Below are 16726 nucleotides of genomic sequence, written 5' to 3' on the forward strand. Positions count from 1 at the left end.
TTAATTCAGTTAAATTGAACAATCAGCAAAAAAATAATTTTCTGAGTGTATTGGGAATATATTGTAAATTGCTTGCTTTATTATTTATTATTAATATACACAAAAAGCCAAAGGCTTATTTCCATTGTGGTCCTCTATGTCTAAACATGGAAATACAGATCATATATGGAGAGAAATCATCATCAAGTCGCACATCTCAAAATACATCGCCTGTAAATTAATTATTAATTGGCCCATAAAAAATAAAATAAAAATAAAAACACTTTCAACTTTTATCTGCTTTATACAACAAAGTAAATCATCCCAGGCTATAGAACTAGTATATAAAAAATATTTTGTTCCCCATTAAACTCTTTCAATCTACAAGGATAAATATCAGTCCTACTCCCCCTAGTGGAATGACTGTGCACATCTATTACACGTACATCATTCTAGGAACACTTAAAATAATAATAATAATAATAAACCCCAACATCAATTTAAGAAAAGTTACCCTTTTTCAACTTTTTAAAAACCAAGTTTCTTAAAATGATCATGGTTCAGATGTAACTGAGGGTGTACCTTGCACAACTTATTTTAAGCAGTCTGCATTCTGCAATTTTCTTTTGGTTCGTTTTATTCTGCCACTAAACCAGTATTTTGATTCTGCACTGCGCTCAGAAAGTCATTTAGCAGTTACCATTCTATTGCTCGCAGTTAACTAGATGGCAAGCACTAAAATTGTTTAAGTGTAACACATGTAAGTGTAAATGGAAAAATTTATGGATATTAATACATTAATTAATATCAAATCACTTTAAGGCCAAAAATGTATTTATTTATTTATTTCAAAACAATAATACATAAACAAAAAATTGTGCTGGCAAAGAATTATTCGACTAATTTGAGAGGAAGTCTTCTTTTATATTTACTTATAGCACTTTATTTATTATAGCACTTTTTTTCTTCAGTGAATATCAATAGTACTTTGGTTTCTTGAAAGCCACTGCACAGTTCAGGTAACTTACTTTTCCAGTGCTTTTCAAAGTGTACACAGTCTCACACCAGAGATTTGGCTGATATGTTCTTGTTCCGACAGCAGTGACTTTAAACTTCTCATATGGAGGAATCAGCACCTCTTTCTCATCAGGATACTGAGAATATTTTGTCACATCAGCACCTTCACAAGTGTAGATTTCAAAACAAGATTTAGTTCCAAAACCTCGTGCTACATTACGATCAAGAGAAGAGGAGGAAAATGAGCTGAATCGAACCTCTTTGTTCAGAACATATCTATTAAATTCAGCATTTGTACCCCGATAAGAGTAATAACATTTATTGTGTGTTTTCTTCAGAATCTGTATCGCTTCTGTTAACAGAAAGTAAAGTGAATACCATTTGTATGTCTTCTGTTTGTAATAGTTTTTACCATAACGAGATTCTTCTTTAAATTGCTTATATATGTAGTTACCAGTGTACACGTGAATGGCGATTAACTGATTCCTTGTCAGGTAATCTTTTGGGAACTTGACAAACTTTTCACCTAATTTCCAACTAATTTTATATTTAGGTGAGTTGTTGATTTCCTCCTCCAGATATTTTGTCTTCACCAGATTCGCCATGTTCTTTCTACAACCCTTATATTGATCATCAACTGAATTCAGTGCCATATCCAATGGATATATCTTTCCTTCAACAGCAGCAGCTCTGTGATCCTGCAGAAACAGGAATCATAATGATCACATCATCAGTATTCATGTCTGTAATATTCATACTAGAACACAAGTTTACCTGTCCTAGAGCAGCTAAAATGAGAAGAAGAGCTTCAATGATCAGCAGCATCTTGATTCAGTCAAATCCCTCAGATGATCTAGTAGATCTAGTGAAGATCCAGAAACACAACAGCGTCTCACAAACACTAAATATATCACTCCAATGGCAATATGTCCACAACAAAACTGTTCAACAATTTCTTACAAAACACATTTTAAATCTGTGCAACTGCATTTTTTGCTGATTAGCAGTTTTAACTGTTTGAAATCACATAAAACTGTGATATACTGACCTTGTACTTCAACCCCAAACTTACCTGAAAATACTGTTGTCTCTTTCTGAGATTCTGTGTTTTCTTTTCGTTATTTTACAGAAGTTCAGGAGCAACGACAAGAAGAGAAGATCAGAAAAGTCATTCGCTCACAGACGACAACGACTCTTCAGAATAACTGATGAGGAAGGTGCCTTTTTTATATTGATGATAATGTGTGTGTGTTTGAGAAATAATTGCTGTCTCTCGTGTGTTTTTTTATTGGACCAACTTTGAGTTCCCGTCGTTCTAAGTTGAACTTTTCAACATGATTTCTTGAGAATTCATGATAACTTTACGCAATGGTGAATTCACATGAAATCGTTGATGAAAATCTACAATCTAGAAATCTAAACAAGATGTGTATTAATCAACACGTAATGTTGCATACGACAACAATTAGATACACATATATACACTCTAAAAAGAGATGTGTTAAAAATGACACATGTTGTGTCAGGTTTAACACATGTAGTGAGTGTGCTCAGGGACAGCACATGTTGTGTCAAATTTAACACAATAAATGTGTAAGTCATTTTAACACACAAATTGTGTCATTTTAAAAAATAAAGCAAAAGGGCCAGATGCAAAAATATTAACCCTTTAATCAATAGTCGAGTACAGAATGCATGTGCACACAAAGTACAAGACAATGTTTCAAGCTCAATGACTGGACAGACTCACTGTACTGGACATTATTCAGTTATTCACACTTCAACCCCTAATTGATAATGCTGCTTTTGACAAAAGTTCATGAATAGATAACAGTTAACAGAGTTTGCACTTTGAATTTAATTAAAATGTAGCAACTGACAAAATATTGTATATAAATAACTTGCATTTACACTGGCCTGTTTGAGAGCAGAGCAAACACTGCATACCATTCACAGTGATGGAGAGTGTCGGCACTCAAAATGATGAGTTGAAAACAACACAACCTGTAAAAAGAGATGTTAAAAAAGACACATGTTGTGTAGATTTTAACACATGTAGTGTGTGTGTTCAGGGACAACACATGTTGTGTAGATTTTAACACATGTAGTGTGTGTGCTCAGGGACAACACGTTGTGTCAAATTTAACACACAACCTGTGTCGATTCTTAACACATCTCTGTGTTTATAAGGACTACACATTTTGTATTACGTTTAACACAACTAATGTGTTATTCCTCTTACACAGAAGTGTGTTGAAACCTTTTACACACTAATGTGTTATAGTTACACAACTTGTGTCAGATATGTGTCACATGTGACTGTAGTCGGTGTGTATTTGCCAGAGTTACTTCCTGTGTTTTTACAACTGAGTGTTTGGATGAACACTGAAACGTATTGTTAACTTGTGTTTATGGAGTCCAGTGACGTTTAATAAAGAGTTTGTTTGAACATTTGGATGGTTTAGACATCATGAATCTACATAGACAAGCTCTTATTGAGAATTAACTGAGTTTTAGATGTTGACATTTCATTGAATGTTTTATTTGAAGTCACCAGAATCGTGATTAATGGCTCCTTTATTTGAGCTCTTGACCCTTTACTCTTCTTTTAGTGTTTCTCTGGCTGCTTTAACTGTATTTTAATAAATTACATTTGTTATGGTGAGAGAAAATATGATTAGATGTTTCTTGATGATGTCAAAATCAGCAAGTGCTGATCTGATCAAGTTTATGAGTAAATGGATGGTGCGCATTTACTTTATTTATGTTCTGTTAGTTATAAAAATTGTGTGACACTACATCATGCTATCCAGCAGTGCAGAATAAAAAAAAAAAAAATGTTTTCTGAAAATTTTAATCTGCAGCAGAAACTAGTCAAACACAAACATCAAGAATCAGCACATGAATCTCAACAATGGTGACAAACGAAAAGCTTCATGCCGCAATGCATGCTGGGAGTCATGGATCAGATTTGTACTATGGTGGCACCCAGCATGCATTGCAGCATGAAGCTTTTCGTTTGTCACCATTGTTGAGATTCATGTGCTGATTCTTGATGTCTGTTTGATACCATAGACTGTAAGGTTCTGTACGAACTGTGTATTTAAAAACTAATTTGAAGCTAATTGCAATATGCTAATCTTTTTAAAAATCATCCTTTATACATTACACTCATCTTTCAAATATTAAACTTTTGTTGAGCTTAACAATCTTACATGACCATGATGATAATTTTATCATCTGACCATACTTCTCTCATGATTATTTCTGCTGTTTCAAAAGTGTTCAAATAAATACACATTTACAGCAATTAGAGAAAACTAATGTTAAAGAGTCAAGGGTCAAGAGCCCAAATAAAGCTGACACTAATCACGATTCTGGTGACTTTAAATGAAACATTCAATGAATCGTCAACACCAAAACCTGTTAATTCTCAATAAGAGCTTATGTAGACATCTGACAGAAATAAAGTTAATCTGGTTATTAATAACAAGTGAAAGCAGGATTTGAAAAAGACATTGAAAAAGAGGCATGATGTGATTGGCTGCAAAAAAACACCCGTTAAGTTTTCATGAATTAAGATTTAATTTATTTATTTAAATGTATTGCTTTATTTATTTTAGAGCATTTTATGGGATACCATATCAAATATACCTATAATTTTTTTCATAAACACAAACTCTCCTCCACCCAGTGCTATTCTATCCAGAGTTACATTTTAACACACATTGTGTGCTAAAATCTACACAACATGTGTCAAAATACCATCAACACTGTGTGTTGTTTTTTAACACATCTCTTTTTAGAGTATATATATATATATATATATATACATACATATATATATACATGGGGTTTTTCCAAGATGGCGACCTAACCGCTCCTGTTTTACCGAGCGCGTGTGCAAAAAATACGAAAGTTAAGTGACTGACTATATTTAGATCCTGAGCAGAGTCTGGATATGATCAATAGATTACCCATATGTCTACACGGGATAAAAAGAGAGCGATGAAGGCTGCTAAACAGGCTGTTGCAACAGGTTCGGCAAACCCTCTCGTGTCCAGCTGTCATGACTATTCTAACTCGGTAGGCCAACTGTCCTTGATGGCCTCTGAAGATGATTTTCCCTCGTACCCGGCTACACCATGTAAGCCTCCTGCATCTAAAAAAGCTCTTCTGAGAGATGATTATGCGGGCTCTCCATCTAACTCGGACATTGTTGATACCCTCTCGTCACTGATCAACACGAGATCGGACGCCATTGAAAAAATGGTAGGTGAAAATACCGTGAAAATAGAGGGTCTAAAGATGTTAGGGTCTAAAATAGAGGGTCTAAAGATGTTAGGGTCTAAAATAGAGGGTCTAAAGATGTTAGGGTCTAAAATAGAGGGTCTAAAGATATTTTCATTCTTAGAATTTGTATTACTATGTTCTTGTTGTATTTGTATTTGTATATGTGCACTGGAAGCTTCAGTACCAAGAAAAATTCCTTGTGGGTTCAAGCACACTTGGCAATAAAGCTCTTTCTGATTCTGATTCTGATTCTGATGACAATCAACTTCGCCTGCAGAGAAATAAAGGATGTGAAAAAAAGGGTTGAAAATGTGGAGAAATGCATGAAGAAAGAAGAAGAAGAGGTCGTTCATCTTAAAGTCAGAGTCACAGAGCTGGAAAACTACTCAAGAAGATGGAACTTGAAACTTTATGGAATTCCGGAATCGATTGTGGATGTTAAGATCGAGACCATTCAGATCTGCCAAGCCATACTTCCTCAAGATCAAAATAAATTGGCGGAGGCAATTGACATCGTACATCGACTAGGAAAGAGGCAACCGGGTGTGACAAAACCAAGAGGCGTCATACTTCGCTTTCTATCGAGATCATATCGGGATGCAGTATGGGCCGCGGCGAAGAACAACTCATTTTTACGCGAAAAGGGCCTCAGATTTGCTGAAGATCTTCCACAGGCTGTTAAGGAGATCAGAGCAAAATTATGGCCTGCCATTCAAAAGGCACGCAGTGAAGGGAAATCGGCGTACTTTGTCGGGGCGCGTGCCTTCATCGGTGGCGTTGAACTTCGTCTACAACAGATCGAGGAGGATCAGCGGAATGCAATAGGTGGCGAGGACATTATGTCTTAATATGTTAATACCCGTATCGTATGTTGCCCGTCTGGGTGCTTTTGGGACTTTTTTAGTTCAGGACAGGTAAAGATCACCTAAGGTCTTGTTTGCTCAGCGGTTAACTGACTTCACTTGTCACTGCTGGTGTTGATGCGCCGTGTTCGGTTTCTCTCAAGGATATTTACTTTCCGTTACAAAGGTGACATTGGATTGTTCTTTTTGATTTTTCAAGTTTGTTGTTAATGTCTTTTTCGATTTTATCTTTAAATGCCAGAGGATTGAGACATATCTTAAAGCGTAAAGCTCTTTTTTTGTTTCTCAAGCAATTTAAAACTGACTTTTGTTTTGTACAAGAATCGCATTCTATTCCTGAGGATAGCAAATTTTGGAGATCGCAATGGGGGAGTGATGTATGGTTTTCCGATTGTTCTGAACGTTCAGCTGGTGTTATTACTATGTTGAATCGTTTTAATGGCAATGTTTTACATTCTGAAGGGGATTGTAATGGTCATTTTCTTATTCATGTTATATCTGTTATTAATATTACAATTTTAGTTATTAATATGTACGGCTACAACTCCAATGCAGAAAACTCACGACTACTTAACTTGATAGAAAGTAGAATGAAACACTGGTTGTCTAAATTTCCCAGTGCATATGTTATCGTTGGAGGGGACTTTAACATCACTCTTAATAACCAAATTGATCGCTGGCCCCCTGGTAAGGATTCTTCGACAACTAAGCAACTAAATCTTTTTTTAGATAGATACGATTTAATAGATATTTGGAGGGAAAAATTTCCAGATGATTCAGGATTCACTTGGTCCAACAAGAATCTTAGTAGCTGCTCGCGCATTGATTTCTGGTTGATATCAAAGGACTTAAATAAAGAAGATATCTCAGTTTCTGTTCATCCGACTCCTTTGACAGACCATAAAGCAATTATGATACGAATAAATTTTTTTGCACTAGACAAGGGAATCAGAACGTCTTATTGGAAGCTCAATAACTCGTATTTAAAAATGGAAACTGTTAAAGTAGAAATTAATCGCTTACTTGATTGCTATCTGAAGAAAGCTATTTCAGAAAATTCTTATTCGAATAATTGGGAGTTATTTAAGTACGAATCCTCAAAATATTTAAGGTCTTTTAGTAGTTCCTATATCCGGGCTCGAAGGGCAGAGGAGGATACTGTTATATCAAGCATTTCTTCTATTATGGAAAAGGGGTTAGATACACTTACAAATGAAGATCAATTAAGTCTAGCAGAATTGCAGAACAAATTAGACGAGATCTATAAAAAGAAAGCTGAGGGCGCTTTTATTCGCTCCAGAAAGAAATGGCTCGAGGAGGGGGAGCAGAATTCTGCTTATTTTTTTCCGCTTGGAAAAACAACGTGCTAATTACAATACTATACACCAAATCAGTATTAATGGCATCGTTACCTCTGATTCGAAGTTGATTTCTAAATTCTGCTCAATGTTCTATAGTAAGCTTTATACCTCTAATTACTCTGAACAATCTACATCCTCCTTTTTTGCCTCTCTAGATAAACCTAAGAGTATACTACCAGAGGATAAATATATTTGTGACAAACCTCTAAGTATTAAAGAAATAACAGACTCAATTGTTCGATTAAAAAATAACAAATCTCCTGGGACGGACGGGCTTACTGGAGAATTTTATAAGTGCTTTGCCCCAAAACTGGCGCCGTTTTTATTTAACGTTTTTAATGAAAGTATTTCTGTTGGCCAGCTTCCACCAAGCTTAAATCAGGGTCTTATTACTTTGATACCGAAACCAAAAAAGGATTTATTATTTATTGATAATTGGCGTCCTATTTGCCTTCTAAACAACGACTATAAAATACTTGCGAGTATTTTTGCTGAGAGAATTAAGACCGTCCTAGATTCGATTATTGATCAAACACAATCTGGTTTCATGAAGAACAGACATATTTCCAATAATATTAGATTAGTTTTAGATGTTCTTGATTATTCTCATCTGATTTCGGATCAAAGTTATATTTTATTTTTGGATTTCTGCAAAGCATTTGATACTCTTGAGCACAAATTTATTTTTCTTAGTCTGGAAAGATTTGGTTTTGGCCCTTTTTTTTTTGATGCAGTTAGAACTTTATATTGTAATGCCAACAGTTCAATTAAACTAAAACATGGGACTTCTTCTAGATTTGATGTTAAAAGGGGTATACGTCAAGGTTGTCCTATATCTCCCTATTTGTTTTTATTAGCAGCTCAACTCTTAGTAGACCATATTAAGCAAAGCAACCTTGTAGGTGTCTCAATTGCAGGCAGGGAGGTGATCATCAGCCAGTTGGCTGATGACACCACTCTCTTCTTAAAAAACAGTGATCAAGTTGCAGTAGCTCTAGGGGTAATTGATGCATTCTCTAAAGCTTCTGGTTTATTCCTTAATATATCTAAGTGTGAGTTATTACCTATTACAGAGTGTGATATTTCATCCATTTGTAACATTCCTGTCAGAGACAAAGTCACGTATTTAGGAGTTGTTATAACTAGGAATCAAGCTACACGATGTTCTGAAAATTTTATTCCTGCTATTGACAAAACCCGTAAAAAACTCAACCAGTGGCTCCAAAGAAATATTTCATTAAAAGGCAGGGTCTTGCTTACTAAAGCTGAAGGGTTATCTAGATTAACATATGCAGCAATAGCTTTATATTTGGACAATAAAACTTGTAAAATGATAGACAATCTTTTATTCAATTTTGTTTGGAGGAATCGTACTCACTATATTAAAAAAACTGTGTTAATGAACACGTATGAAAATGGAGGTCTAAATTTTCTAGATTTTAAAACGTTAAATTACACTTTTAAAATTAATTGGATGAAACACTTCTTAAAATGCCCCTCTTCAATTTGGAACTTTATCCCAAATTATATATTTTCCCAGCTGGGTGGTCTTCAGTTTCTTTCGTTATGCAATTATAACATTGAAAAATTACCTGGAAAGCTCTCTTCATTCCACAAACAAATGCTTCTAGCTTGGTCTCTTATTTATAAACACAACTTTTCCCCACACTCATATTTCATATGGAACAATCATAATATTCTCTATAAAAACAAGTCCTTATTTTTTCAGAACTGGCATGATAACAGTATTACGTTAGTACGTGATCTTTTTAATGATGATGGATGTCTATATACATATGGCGAATTCCTGGAAAAGTTAAATTTTCCTGTCACGCCTAGAGAATTTGCCATCGTTTTCGATGCTATTCCCACAGGTGTTATTACATTGTTTAGAGGTTTGGATAGGACTTTGTTTATCACACCACCTATCTTTGATCCCACTCAAACAATGGTGGGCAAGATTTGTTTAGTTCCATATTCTAGCAATAGGTCCATTCGTGCTCTCTTTCAGAAAGATATCATTACCAAACCTTATGTAATTACCTATTGGAGCAATTTTGTGGATATTGTGGACTGGAGAAAAGTTTGGTTATTGCCACATAAATACCTTATAGTAAATAAAGTCAGAGAAGTCTCATATAAATTAATTCATAGATTCTATCCAGTGAAAAGTTACCTAAAAAAGTTTAAACCTGACATTGATATAAAATGTGATTTCTGTAATGCACAAGATGAAACTACTGTACACTTGTTTTGGGACTGTAGCTATACCAAAATGTTTTGGAAGAACTTTTGCAGGTATATTATTGATTTTGTGTACCCTCATTTTTCCTTATTTTGGAAACATGTTATATTTGGATTTATTAATACGGTGAAAAACTTTGAGAAAGAATTTTACTTTATAAATCTTTTACTTCTCCTAGCAAAATTTCATATTCATAAATGTAAATTTTCCAATCATAAGCCACTATTCAAAGTTTTTCTCAACGAATTCCATCAATACCTTCAAACGCTTTCTGTTTCAGAGAAGAACAAAGCAAGGAAAACATTGTCTTGTTGTGCTCTCTTTAAAATCCCCCTTTAAATTTTGTCACATTGTACTTTCCTAACATGCTCTAATTGATTGTATCTCCTTATTTATTTGCTTATTTTATCTTTTCTTGTATTATTATCATTATTATTATTGTCATTTCTTGTCTGTTTTTTTATTTTATTTATTTTTTATCTTTTTATTTTTTACTATTCTTCTCTCCTCTGGTGTATGTTCCGTTTTGTGTTTTCATGTTGAGAATTCATTAGTTGTTGACTTTTGTTTCTGTATATCTAAAAAAAAAAAAAAAAAAAAAAATATATATATATATATATATATATATATATATACATGTTTTTGGAGAGATTAAAAAAGGGTTTTGCTCCATATCTGAAAGACAAAATACATCCAGTATATATATATATGATTATTTTATATTTAAATAAAAAGTTTGAAATGAAGGTTACAAGACAATGGAAGAAAATTTGACATGGTATTATTCAATTAGCATTGAATGTTCACTATGTACATAGGTGTTCACTATGTAACTTTTGGCCCTCTAGTGGTAAAAAAAACAAAACTGCATACATTTTGCGTAAGAACATTGTTTTGGTTGTTTTGGTTGACTGTGCGGATGAATATGGTTAACTTACTGCTCATAAAACATTCACTGCTAGGCTTAAGAGATATAACACATTTACATGGCGAGGACCTCAAGCTGACTAGCTGAAGACGTTACTGTAGCGTTACCCATTAATAGACACGGTACTTGAAAATATATTCCGGCCCAGCACTACAACAACCCATAATAAATAGACCCTTCACAATAGATAATACTTTACAATGAACTCTGTTAAAGAGCTACATATGGCAGTTTATCTGTTTCTCGCCTGTTGAGTAATAAAAACACCATCTCTGCGTCGCTTTTACAACATTTCAATTCCCTCAGTTCTCGCCATCTTCGAAAAGCCCGGCCGATGTTGATTCTTGTTTTATTACGAGCTCTGTCGTGTTCTCTTTCTGCCAGCAGACTCTTCTGTGTTCATCTTTTTTTTTAAACGGGTGATTCCCCAGATGTGCAAGATTTAACTGCTCCATGTAAACCTTTCTCGCTCGTTGTAACAACTAACCTATGCCACTCCCACACCATACATGCGTCAAAGTATCTGGAGCAACTTTATGACGAGACACGCACAGATGAGTGAAGAATGAAGGATCATTCTACTCTTTTGAAGGCCATCCTGGGATTTTTAAGGACCACAGAGAGTCAGGACCTCAGTTTAACGTTTCATCTGAAGGACGGTGCTTGTTACAGTATACAGTGTCCCCATCACTTTACTGGGGTGTTAGGACCCACACATACCACAGGGTGAGCACCCCCTGCTGGCCTCACTAACACCTCTTCCAGCAGCAAACTGGTTTTCCATGGAGGTCTCCCATCCAGGTACTAACCAGGCTCAACCCTGCTTAGCTTCAGTGGGCAACCAGTCTCGGGCTAGAGGGTGAAATGGCTGCAGGCAATGTACATTTAACTCAGATTCTGAAGTAAACACAAAAAGGATGCAAGTTTCGAAGCGGTTCTGAGCAACATATCTCTTTTTGAAACCAAAACTTGTCGTTAAAACAAGAAGAGATCGTAAAAATGTCTGCTAATGGCACTGTGTTCATGTAGGAAAGAAGTGACCTGAACTGTGCAGGTCATTGTAACAAATATGTTGCAATTTTCCAAATGACAAAACATACTTCTTTTTTGCCTGTCATCAGCACTGTTTTCAAAAGATAACAATGTTGAAATTTAAGTCTTTAGTTGCCGTACGTGACTTTTGATCAAGCCTGCCACCAATGTTCCTGCTCATGTTTGTTCTTGCTGAGCAAAACCTTTCTCTGTCGGGTGAACATTTCTTTCACCTGAGCAAAAACATCCATTGTAACATCATGCAGTTGACAGCAGATTGAAAAAAGCATATATTTTTCTTGGATATGCAAACTTTAAGGAAACATTTCATTTCATCATTCCTCAAACATTAAGGGAATGTTACTTTTGAATGTTCATTGAACAAAAAACAAACAAAAAAAAACATTCTATTAACGTTCAAGGAAGAACATTTGCTCATAACTTTGAGAGAACCTTGCCAGAACATCAGCTATAGTTCTGAGAATGTTTCCTGTTAGATAGCTGGGTTTGTATGTTAATTAAAATGACACTGTATCTTTTCAACAAAGCTTGCATCTTTCTAACTGTAATCACGTGTATATATGATGATTATATTGGCAGTGCGCTGAAAAAAACATACAACAAACACACACATCCAAAAGCAGAGGCGTTGTACAGTAGGCCTAGTAGCCAGTGTCACTGCACTAAGTTTTGCTGCACCCACCGTTAGAAAAAAACCCATTTGTGTTCATAATTCTACTGAGAGGCTGACGGGTACTGAAATATGAATGATCAAATAACTACCATGTAACCAACAAACATAAAGGGAAAAAGAGTCATGGAGAAAGAAACCAACAACAACAAAAACAAATGTGACTTATACTGATCTGTAATAAAAATCAGTCGGTAGTGCACACTAACCGTGCATTCAGACAGCAAGTAGCATCATAATATAAATAAATAATAAAACTTAGTGTTGCAGGTCATCTCTTCTTGTATGAGTTGTAATTCTCATTTATCAAATGTGTTTGTAAACATATGAGAATCCATCTATATTTAATGTGACACTTAAAATATGGTAACATATTTGGTAACATGGCTGATAGGTCCATAACTCCATTTGTTAGATTGCAGTTGCAAGTTGCAGCACTACTGCTGTGACCATGGTGAGACCTGCCTCCAACAATGCCATTTTACTCAATCAGTGGTCAACCGAGACATCCACATCCGATAAGGAGAAGAAGGCGATAATAACTGTCAAAAAAGAACTGACCAAGACTGAGAATGTTGTTGTTGATGAATTCCAGGAAAAAATGATAAAATTCAAGCAACATCTATTCAACATACGTTGGCAGTATAAGGCCTACAGGCAAGTTAGAGAAGATCTCAAGGACCATGTTTGTTTAATTCATGTGGACTTCAGTGAAAACTATTTGTGCAAATATGCAGTCTGTCCATTTTGGGGGATCCCATCAGCAGGCAACCCTGCACACTGGCATATTATATATAGCAGCACAGAATCCTATAGCATTCTGCTCCATTTCCCCTTCACGGAGACTTGATCCACCAGCAATCTGGGCACACCTGGATCCAGTCCTGGATATGGTTCAGTCAAGGTTTCCCCAGGTGTCTCGGCTCCACTTCTTCAGTGATGGGCTGGCAACTCAGTACAGACAGAAGGTAAATTTCCTTCTTCTTTCCACTGAGCCCTTCAAAAGAGGTTTTGATGTAAATTGGAATTTCTTTGAGGCCAATCATGGCAAAGGGGCGCCAGATGGTGTTGGGGGGACCCTGAAGTGGTCAGCTGACAGGCTAGTGCGCTTAGGAGAGGACATCCCTGATGCAGAGGTGCTCTATAACAAGCTTAAACTTAAACAACCTTTCATGTTTTACGGGACTTAAACTTACGGGCAAAAATGTAAAAAAAAAAAAGTGCAATTTACGTTAAAAAAACATCAGCTTGGTTGCCAGTATTTTACCGTAAAAAATATGGTAGCAACCTTACTTTGGACTTACATTTATGTAGGACTGGGCGATTTACATAGGACTGGAACAATTTATCACGATAATTGTTTTATATCAATCGATATCAATAATTATCACGATAAATGTCAAATCTTTATTTCTTTCAAATTTAAAGGCAGATTTTTGCTCCTAAGTGAAAGTTGTAAAAACCAGAGCGTTAATTGTGGTTTTCTTTATTGTCAGAACATATCATGACAAACACTTGCCAAACAGGTGAACATTTCACAAATCTGAGGTAGAACATTCAAACATTTGTCTTTTTCCTTAACAAAATACATATATTTATTGGAAAAATTAATTTCTTAGTTTCTGCATGTGCTAATGGGGGATATTGTTTCAAGTCTTGAAACAGGTTTGTGTTGCCTGACTGATGGCACGTATCTTCAGCACAGTTTGTGTCACGGGTGACAAAAACGCTCAGCGATTCATTGCTGTGGATTTGAAGTGAACACGAGTGCGGTGTGCTTTTACTGAGAAGCGGCCCCAACCCCTGCTTACACGTTTGTGAAAAGTTATTATACCTGCTCTCCATTAAAATCCCAGAGTGATACAGCTGAGCTGGTGACGTATCTTCTTGCGTTATCCTCTCTCGGGCCGTCTGAGCTTTGAGTACTATAATGCCTCGCTGAAACCTCCTCTTAATCCACTCTCTCTTTTTGCGAGCTCTAGGAAGGAACATATTGCTGTGGAAGAATCCTTACCTTCCTACCCACCGTCTGAGTCCTGAAGTATGCAGCATTGCTGGTGAAGTAAGCTTTTGAATCATTGTCCCAATACTGTGCACTGACGAAAGTGTCTATTACTGAGAAGAATCCTTACCTTCCTACTTACCATCTGAGTCTGGAAGTATGCAGCATCGCTGGTGAAGTAAGCTTTTAAGCCATTGTCTCACTCACGTGCACTGACGAAAGTATCCTGTACTGAGAAGAATCCTTACCTTCCTACTTACTGTCTGAGTCTGGAAGTATGCAGCATCGCTGGTGAAGTAAGCTTTTAAGCCATTGTCTAACTACTGTGCACCGACCCAAGTATTCTGTACTGAGAAGAATCCTTACCTTCCTACCCACCGTCTGAGTCCTGAAGTATGCAGCATTGCTGGTGAAGTAAGCTTTTGAATCATTGTCCCACTACTGTGCACTGACGAAAGTATTCTGTATTGAGAAGAATCTTTATCTTCCTATTTACCGTCTGAGTCCTGAAGTATGCAGCATCACTAGTGAAGTAACCCTCCAAGTTCGCTCACTCACTACTGTGTATCGATGCAAGTATCCTTGACTGAGAAGCATCCTTACCTGCATACTCACTGCCTGAGTCCTGAAGTGAGCCGTATCATTGGTGAAGTCGCTGTCAGGGCGAAACCGCGACGTTAGATCAGTACCTACCCGTAGCTGAAGAAGACCTAGAGGACACTGAAGTCTATCACGCTTGTGCTCATTGATATATTGTGTTCAATAAAGACTGTTATTCCTTTGAAATTATCTCTTGTCTGCGTTGTCCCTCTGTTGCGGACCTGTGGTGTCGGCTCCTCGCGGTGGTGTCTAAGTCCGGGGTGGCTGGTCATCCGAGTCCGCCCCGGCCCGCACCGGTGACATTTGCAGTGCAGGCTGCAATATTATTATATGTTTTGTCTTATAAAACGGTTAGTTCCAATCCTTGATTCTGATTGGTCAATAGCTGTGCTTTATTCACGATAAAACACGGCTATGACCGCTTCACCCAACGGTTCTATTTATCACTGCGCCCTTAGCAACACCCTTAGCAACCACACATATCAGGCACAGCAGGCACCTCCAAGGTTTACACAAATCACTGCCTTCGCAGCACCATGGTGCAGAGATTGTCCGATGCTGGTCTCGAATCGAGGGAAATTATGTCTGTGTGGACATATAATAAGTGTGAAAGTTCACTACAGAGCTAACTGGAGGCCAAACTTAAAACAAAGAAAGCACTGGAGCGACATTCTTGCTGCAACAGAAAACACTGCTGACAGTGCTGAGCCCCAACTAAAGAGAACCACGTTAAATATCACCACATGGAGCCGATTGAAATGAGACAAATATTTAATGCGTGCACAATAAACGGAGATGTTCAAATAAATAAAAAAAAAAACAATAAAAAAAGTATCTCTTGTTAGGCAGCATTTTAGCAACTAAATTAATAACATTAATAAAATAGATTAAAGACCTAACTGTTATCTATCAAAATATGTGCCCTTGTGTTTTTATTTAGGCTATGCAAATATTTAGTTTAGTGCAGAGAGAAAATAACGGAATAAACAAAAAAATAAACGTTTTCTCATGCTGAGAGATAAGCTATGCCTATTTGTGTGAGGAAATTTCACAAATATTGTGTTATAAAAAATAAAAAGAATGAGACAAAGTTTGAGAACAGTTTGTTGTTTTTATTTGAGCTTTCATGCATATTACACATTGGAATGTTGTTGTTCACGGTCAGGGACTATTTTTTTCTAGCGGAAGGATTGCTTTTATTGATTTAACTTCATGAAAGTTGCACTAATACATTTTTTTTTACTTTAATATTGTGTGGAAACCGTTTTATAAAAGCAATTAGGTACTCGAGGCAAGTGCTGTATCGTGAATAAGTAACGGCTGAAGGGGTTGCAGGCACTCCGCTTCGCGTCGTGCCTAACAACGCCCTTCAGCCGTTACTTATAGAGCTGGTAAGTCCCGCCCATCCGTAAAACCCCAATTGGACCTCTAGGTTGAAAAATCGTCAATGCAAGTGAATGTGACAAAATAATTATTTTCTGGTCCCGTTTGAATTGTGCCATGAATGTGAACATATGTTGTCTGTGAATTTAAAAAAAAAAAAATCATGTTACGAGTTTGACAGTATATTGTATGATTCTTTGGCTAGCAGTTGTGGAAAAGACATAACGAGAAAGACTACATGTCGCCTATGTGACGTCACCCCATAACACATTTTCCCTCCACTTGTCAAATCACGGTGCTAATGCTGCGATAATCTATGGAGACAGATCGAG

The 16726-nt window shown here is 36.4% G+C and overlaps 1 protein-coding gene across 1 annotated transcript; it reads right to left on the minus strand.

The window, feature by feature from the left end:
* Positions 1-827: 827 nt before the first annotated feature.
* On the minus strand, positions 828-1841 carry LOC311305699 (NAD(P)(+)--arginine ADP-ribosyltransferase 2-like). Its single transcript, XM_084433508.1, has 2 exons — positions 1771-1841; positions 828-1694 (listed from the first exon to the last, which is right to left on the minus strand). Exons 1-2 carry the CDS (start codon positions 1819-1821, stop codon positions 957-959), a joined length of 789 nt encoding a protein of 262 aa, XP_084289634.1. The 5' UTR covers positions 1822-1841; the 3' UTR covers positions 828-956.
* Positions 1842-16726: the final 14885 nt, after the last annotated feature.

This window comes from Rutilus rutilus (genome assembly GCF_951802725.1).
Source record: "Rutilus rutilus genome assembly, chromosome: 1".
NCBI lineage: Eukaryota > Metazoa > Chordata > Actinopteri > Cypriniformes > Leuciscidae > Rutilus > Rutilus rutilus.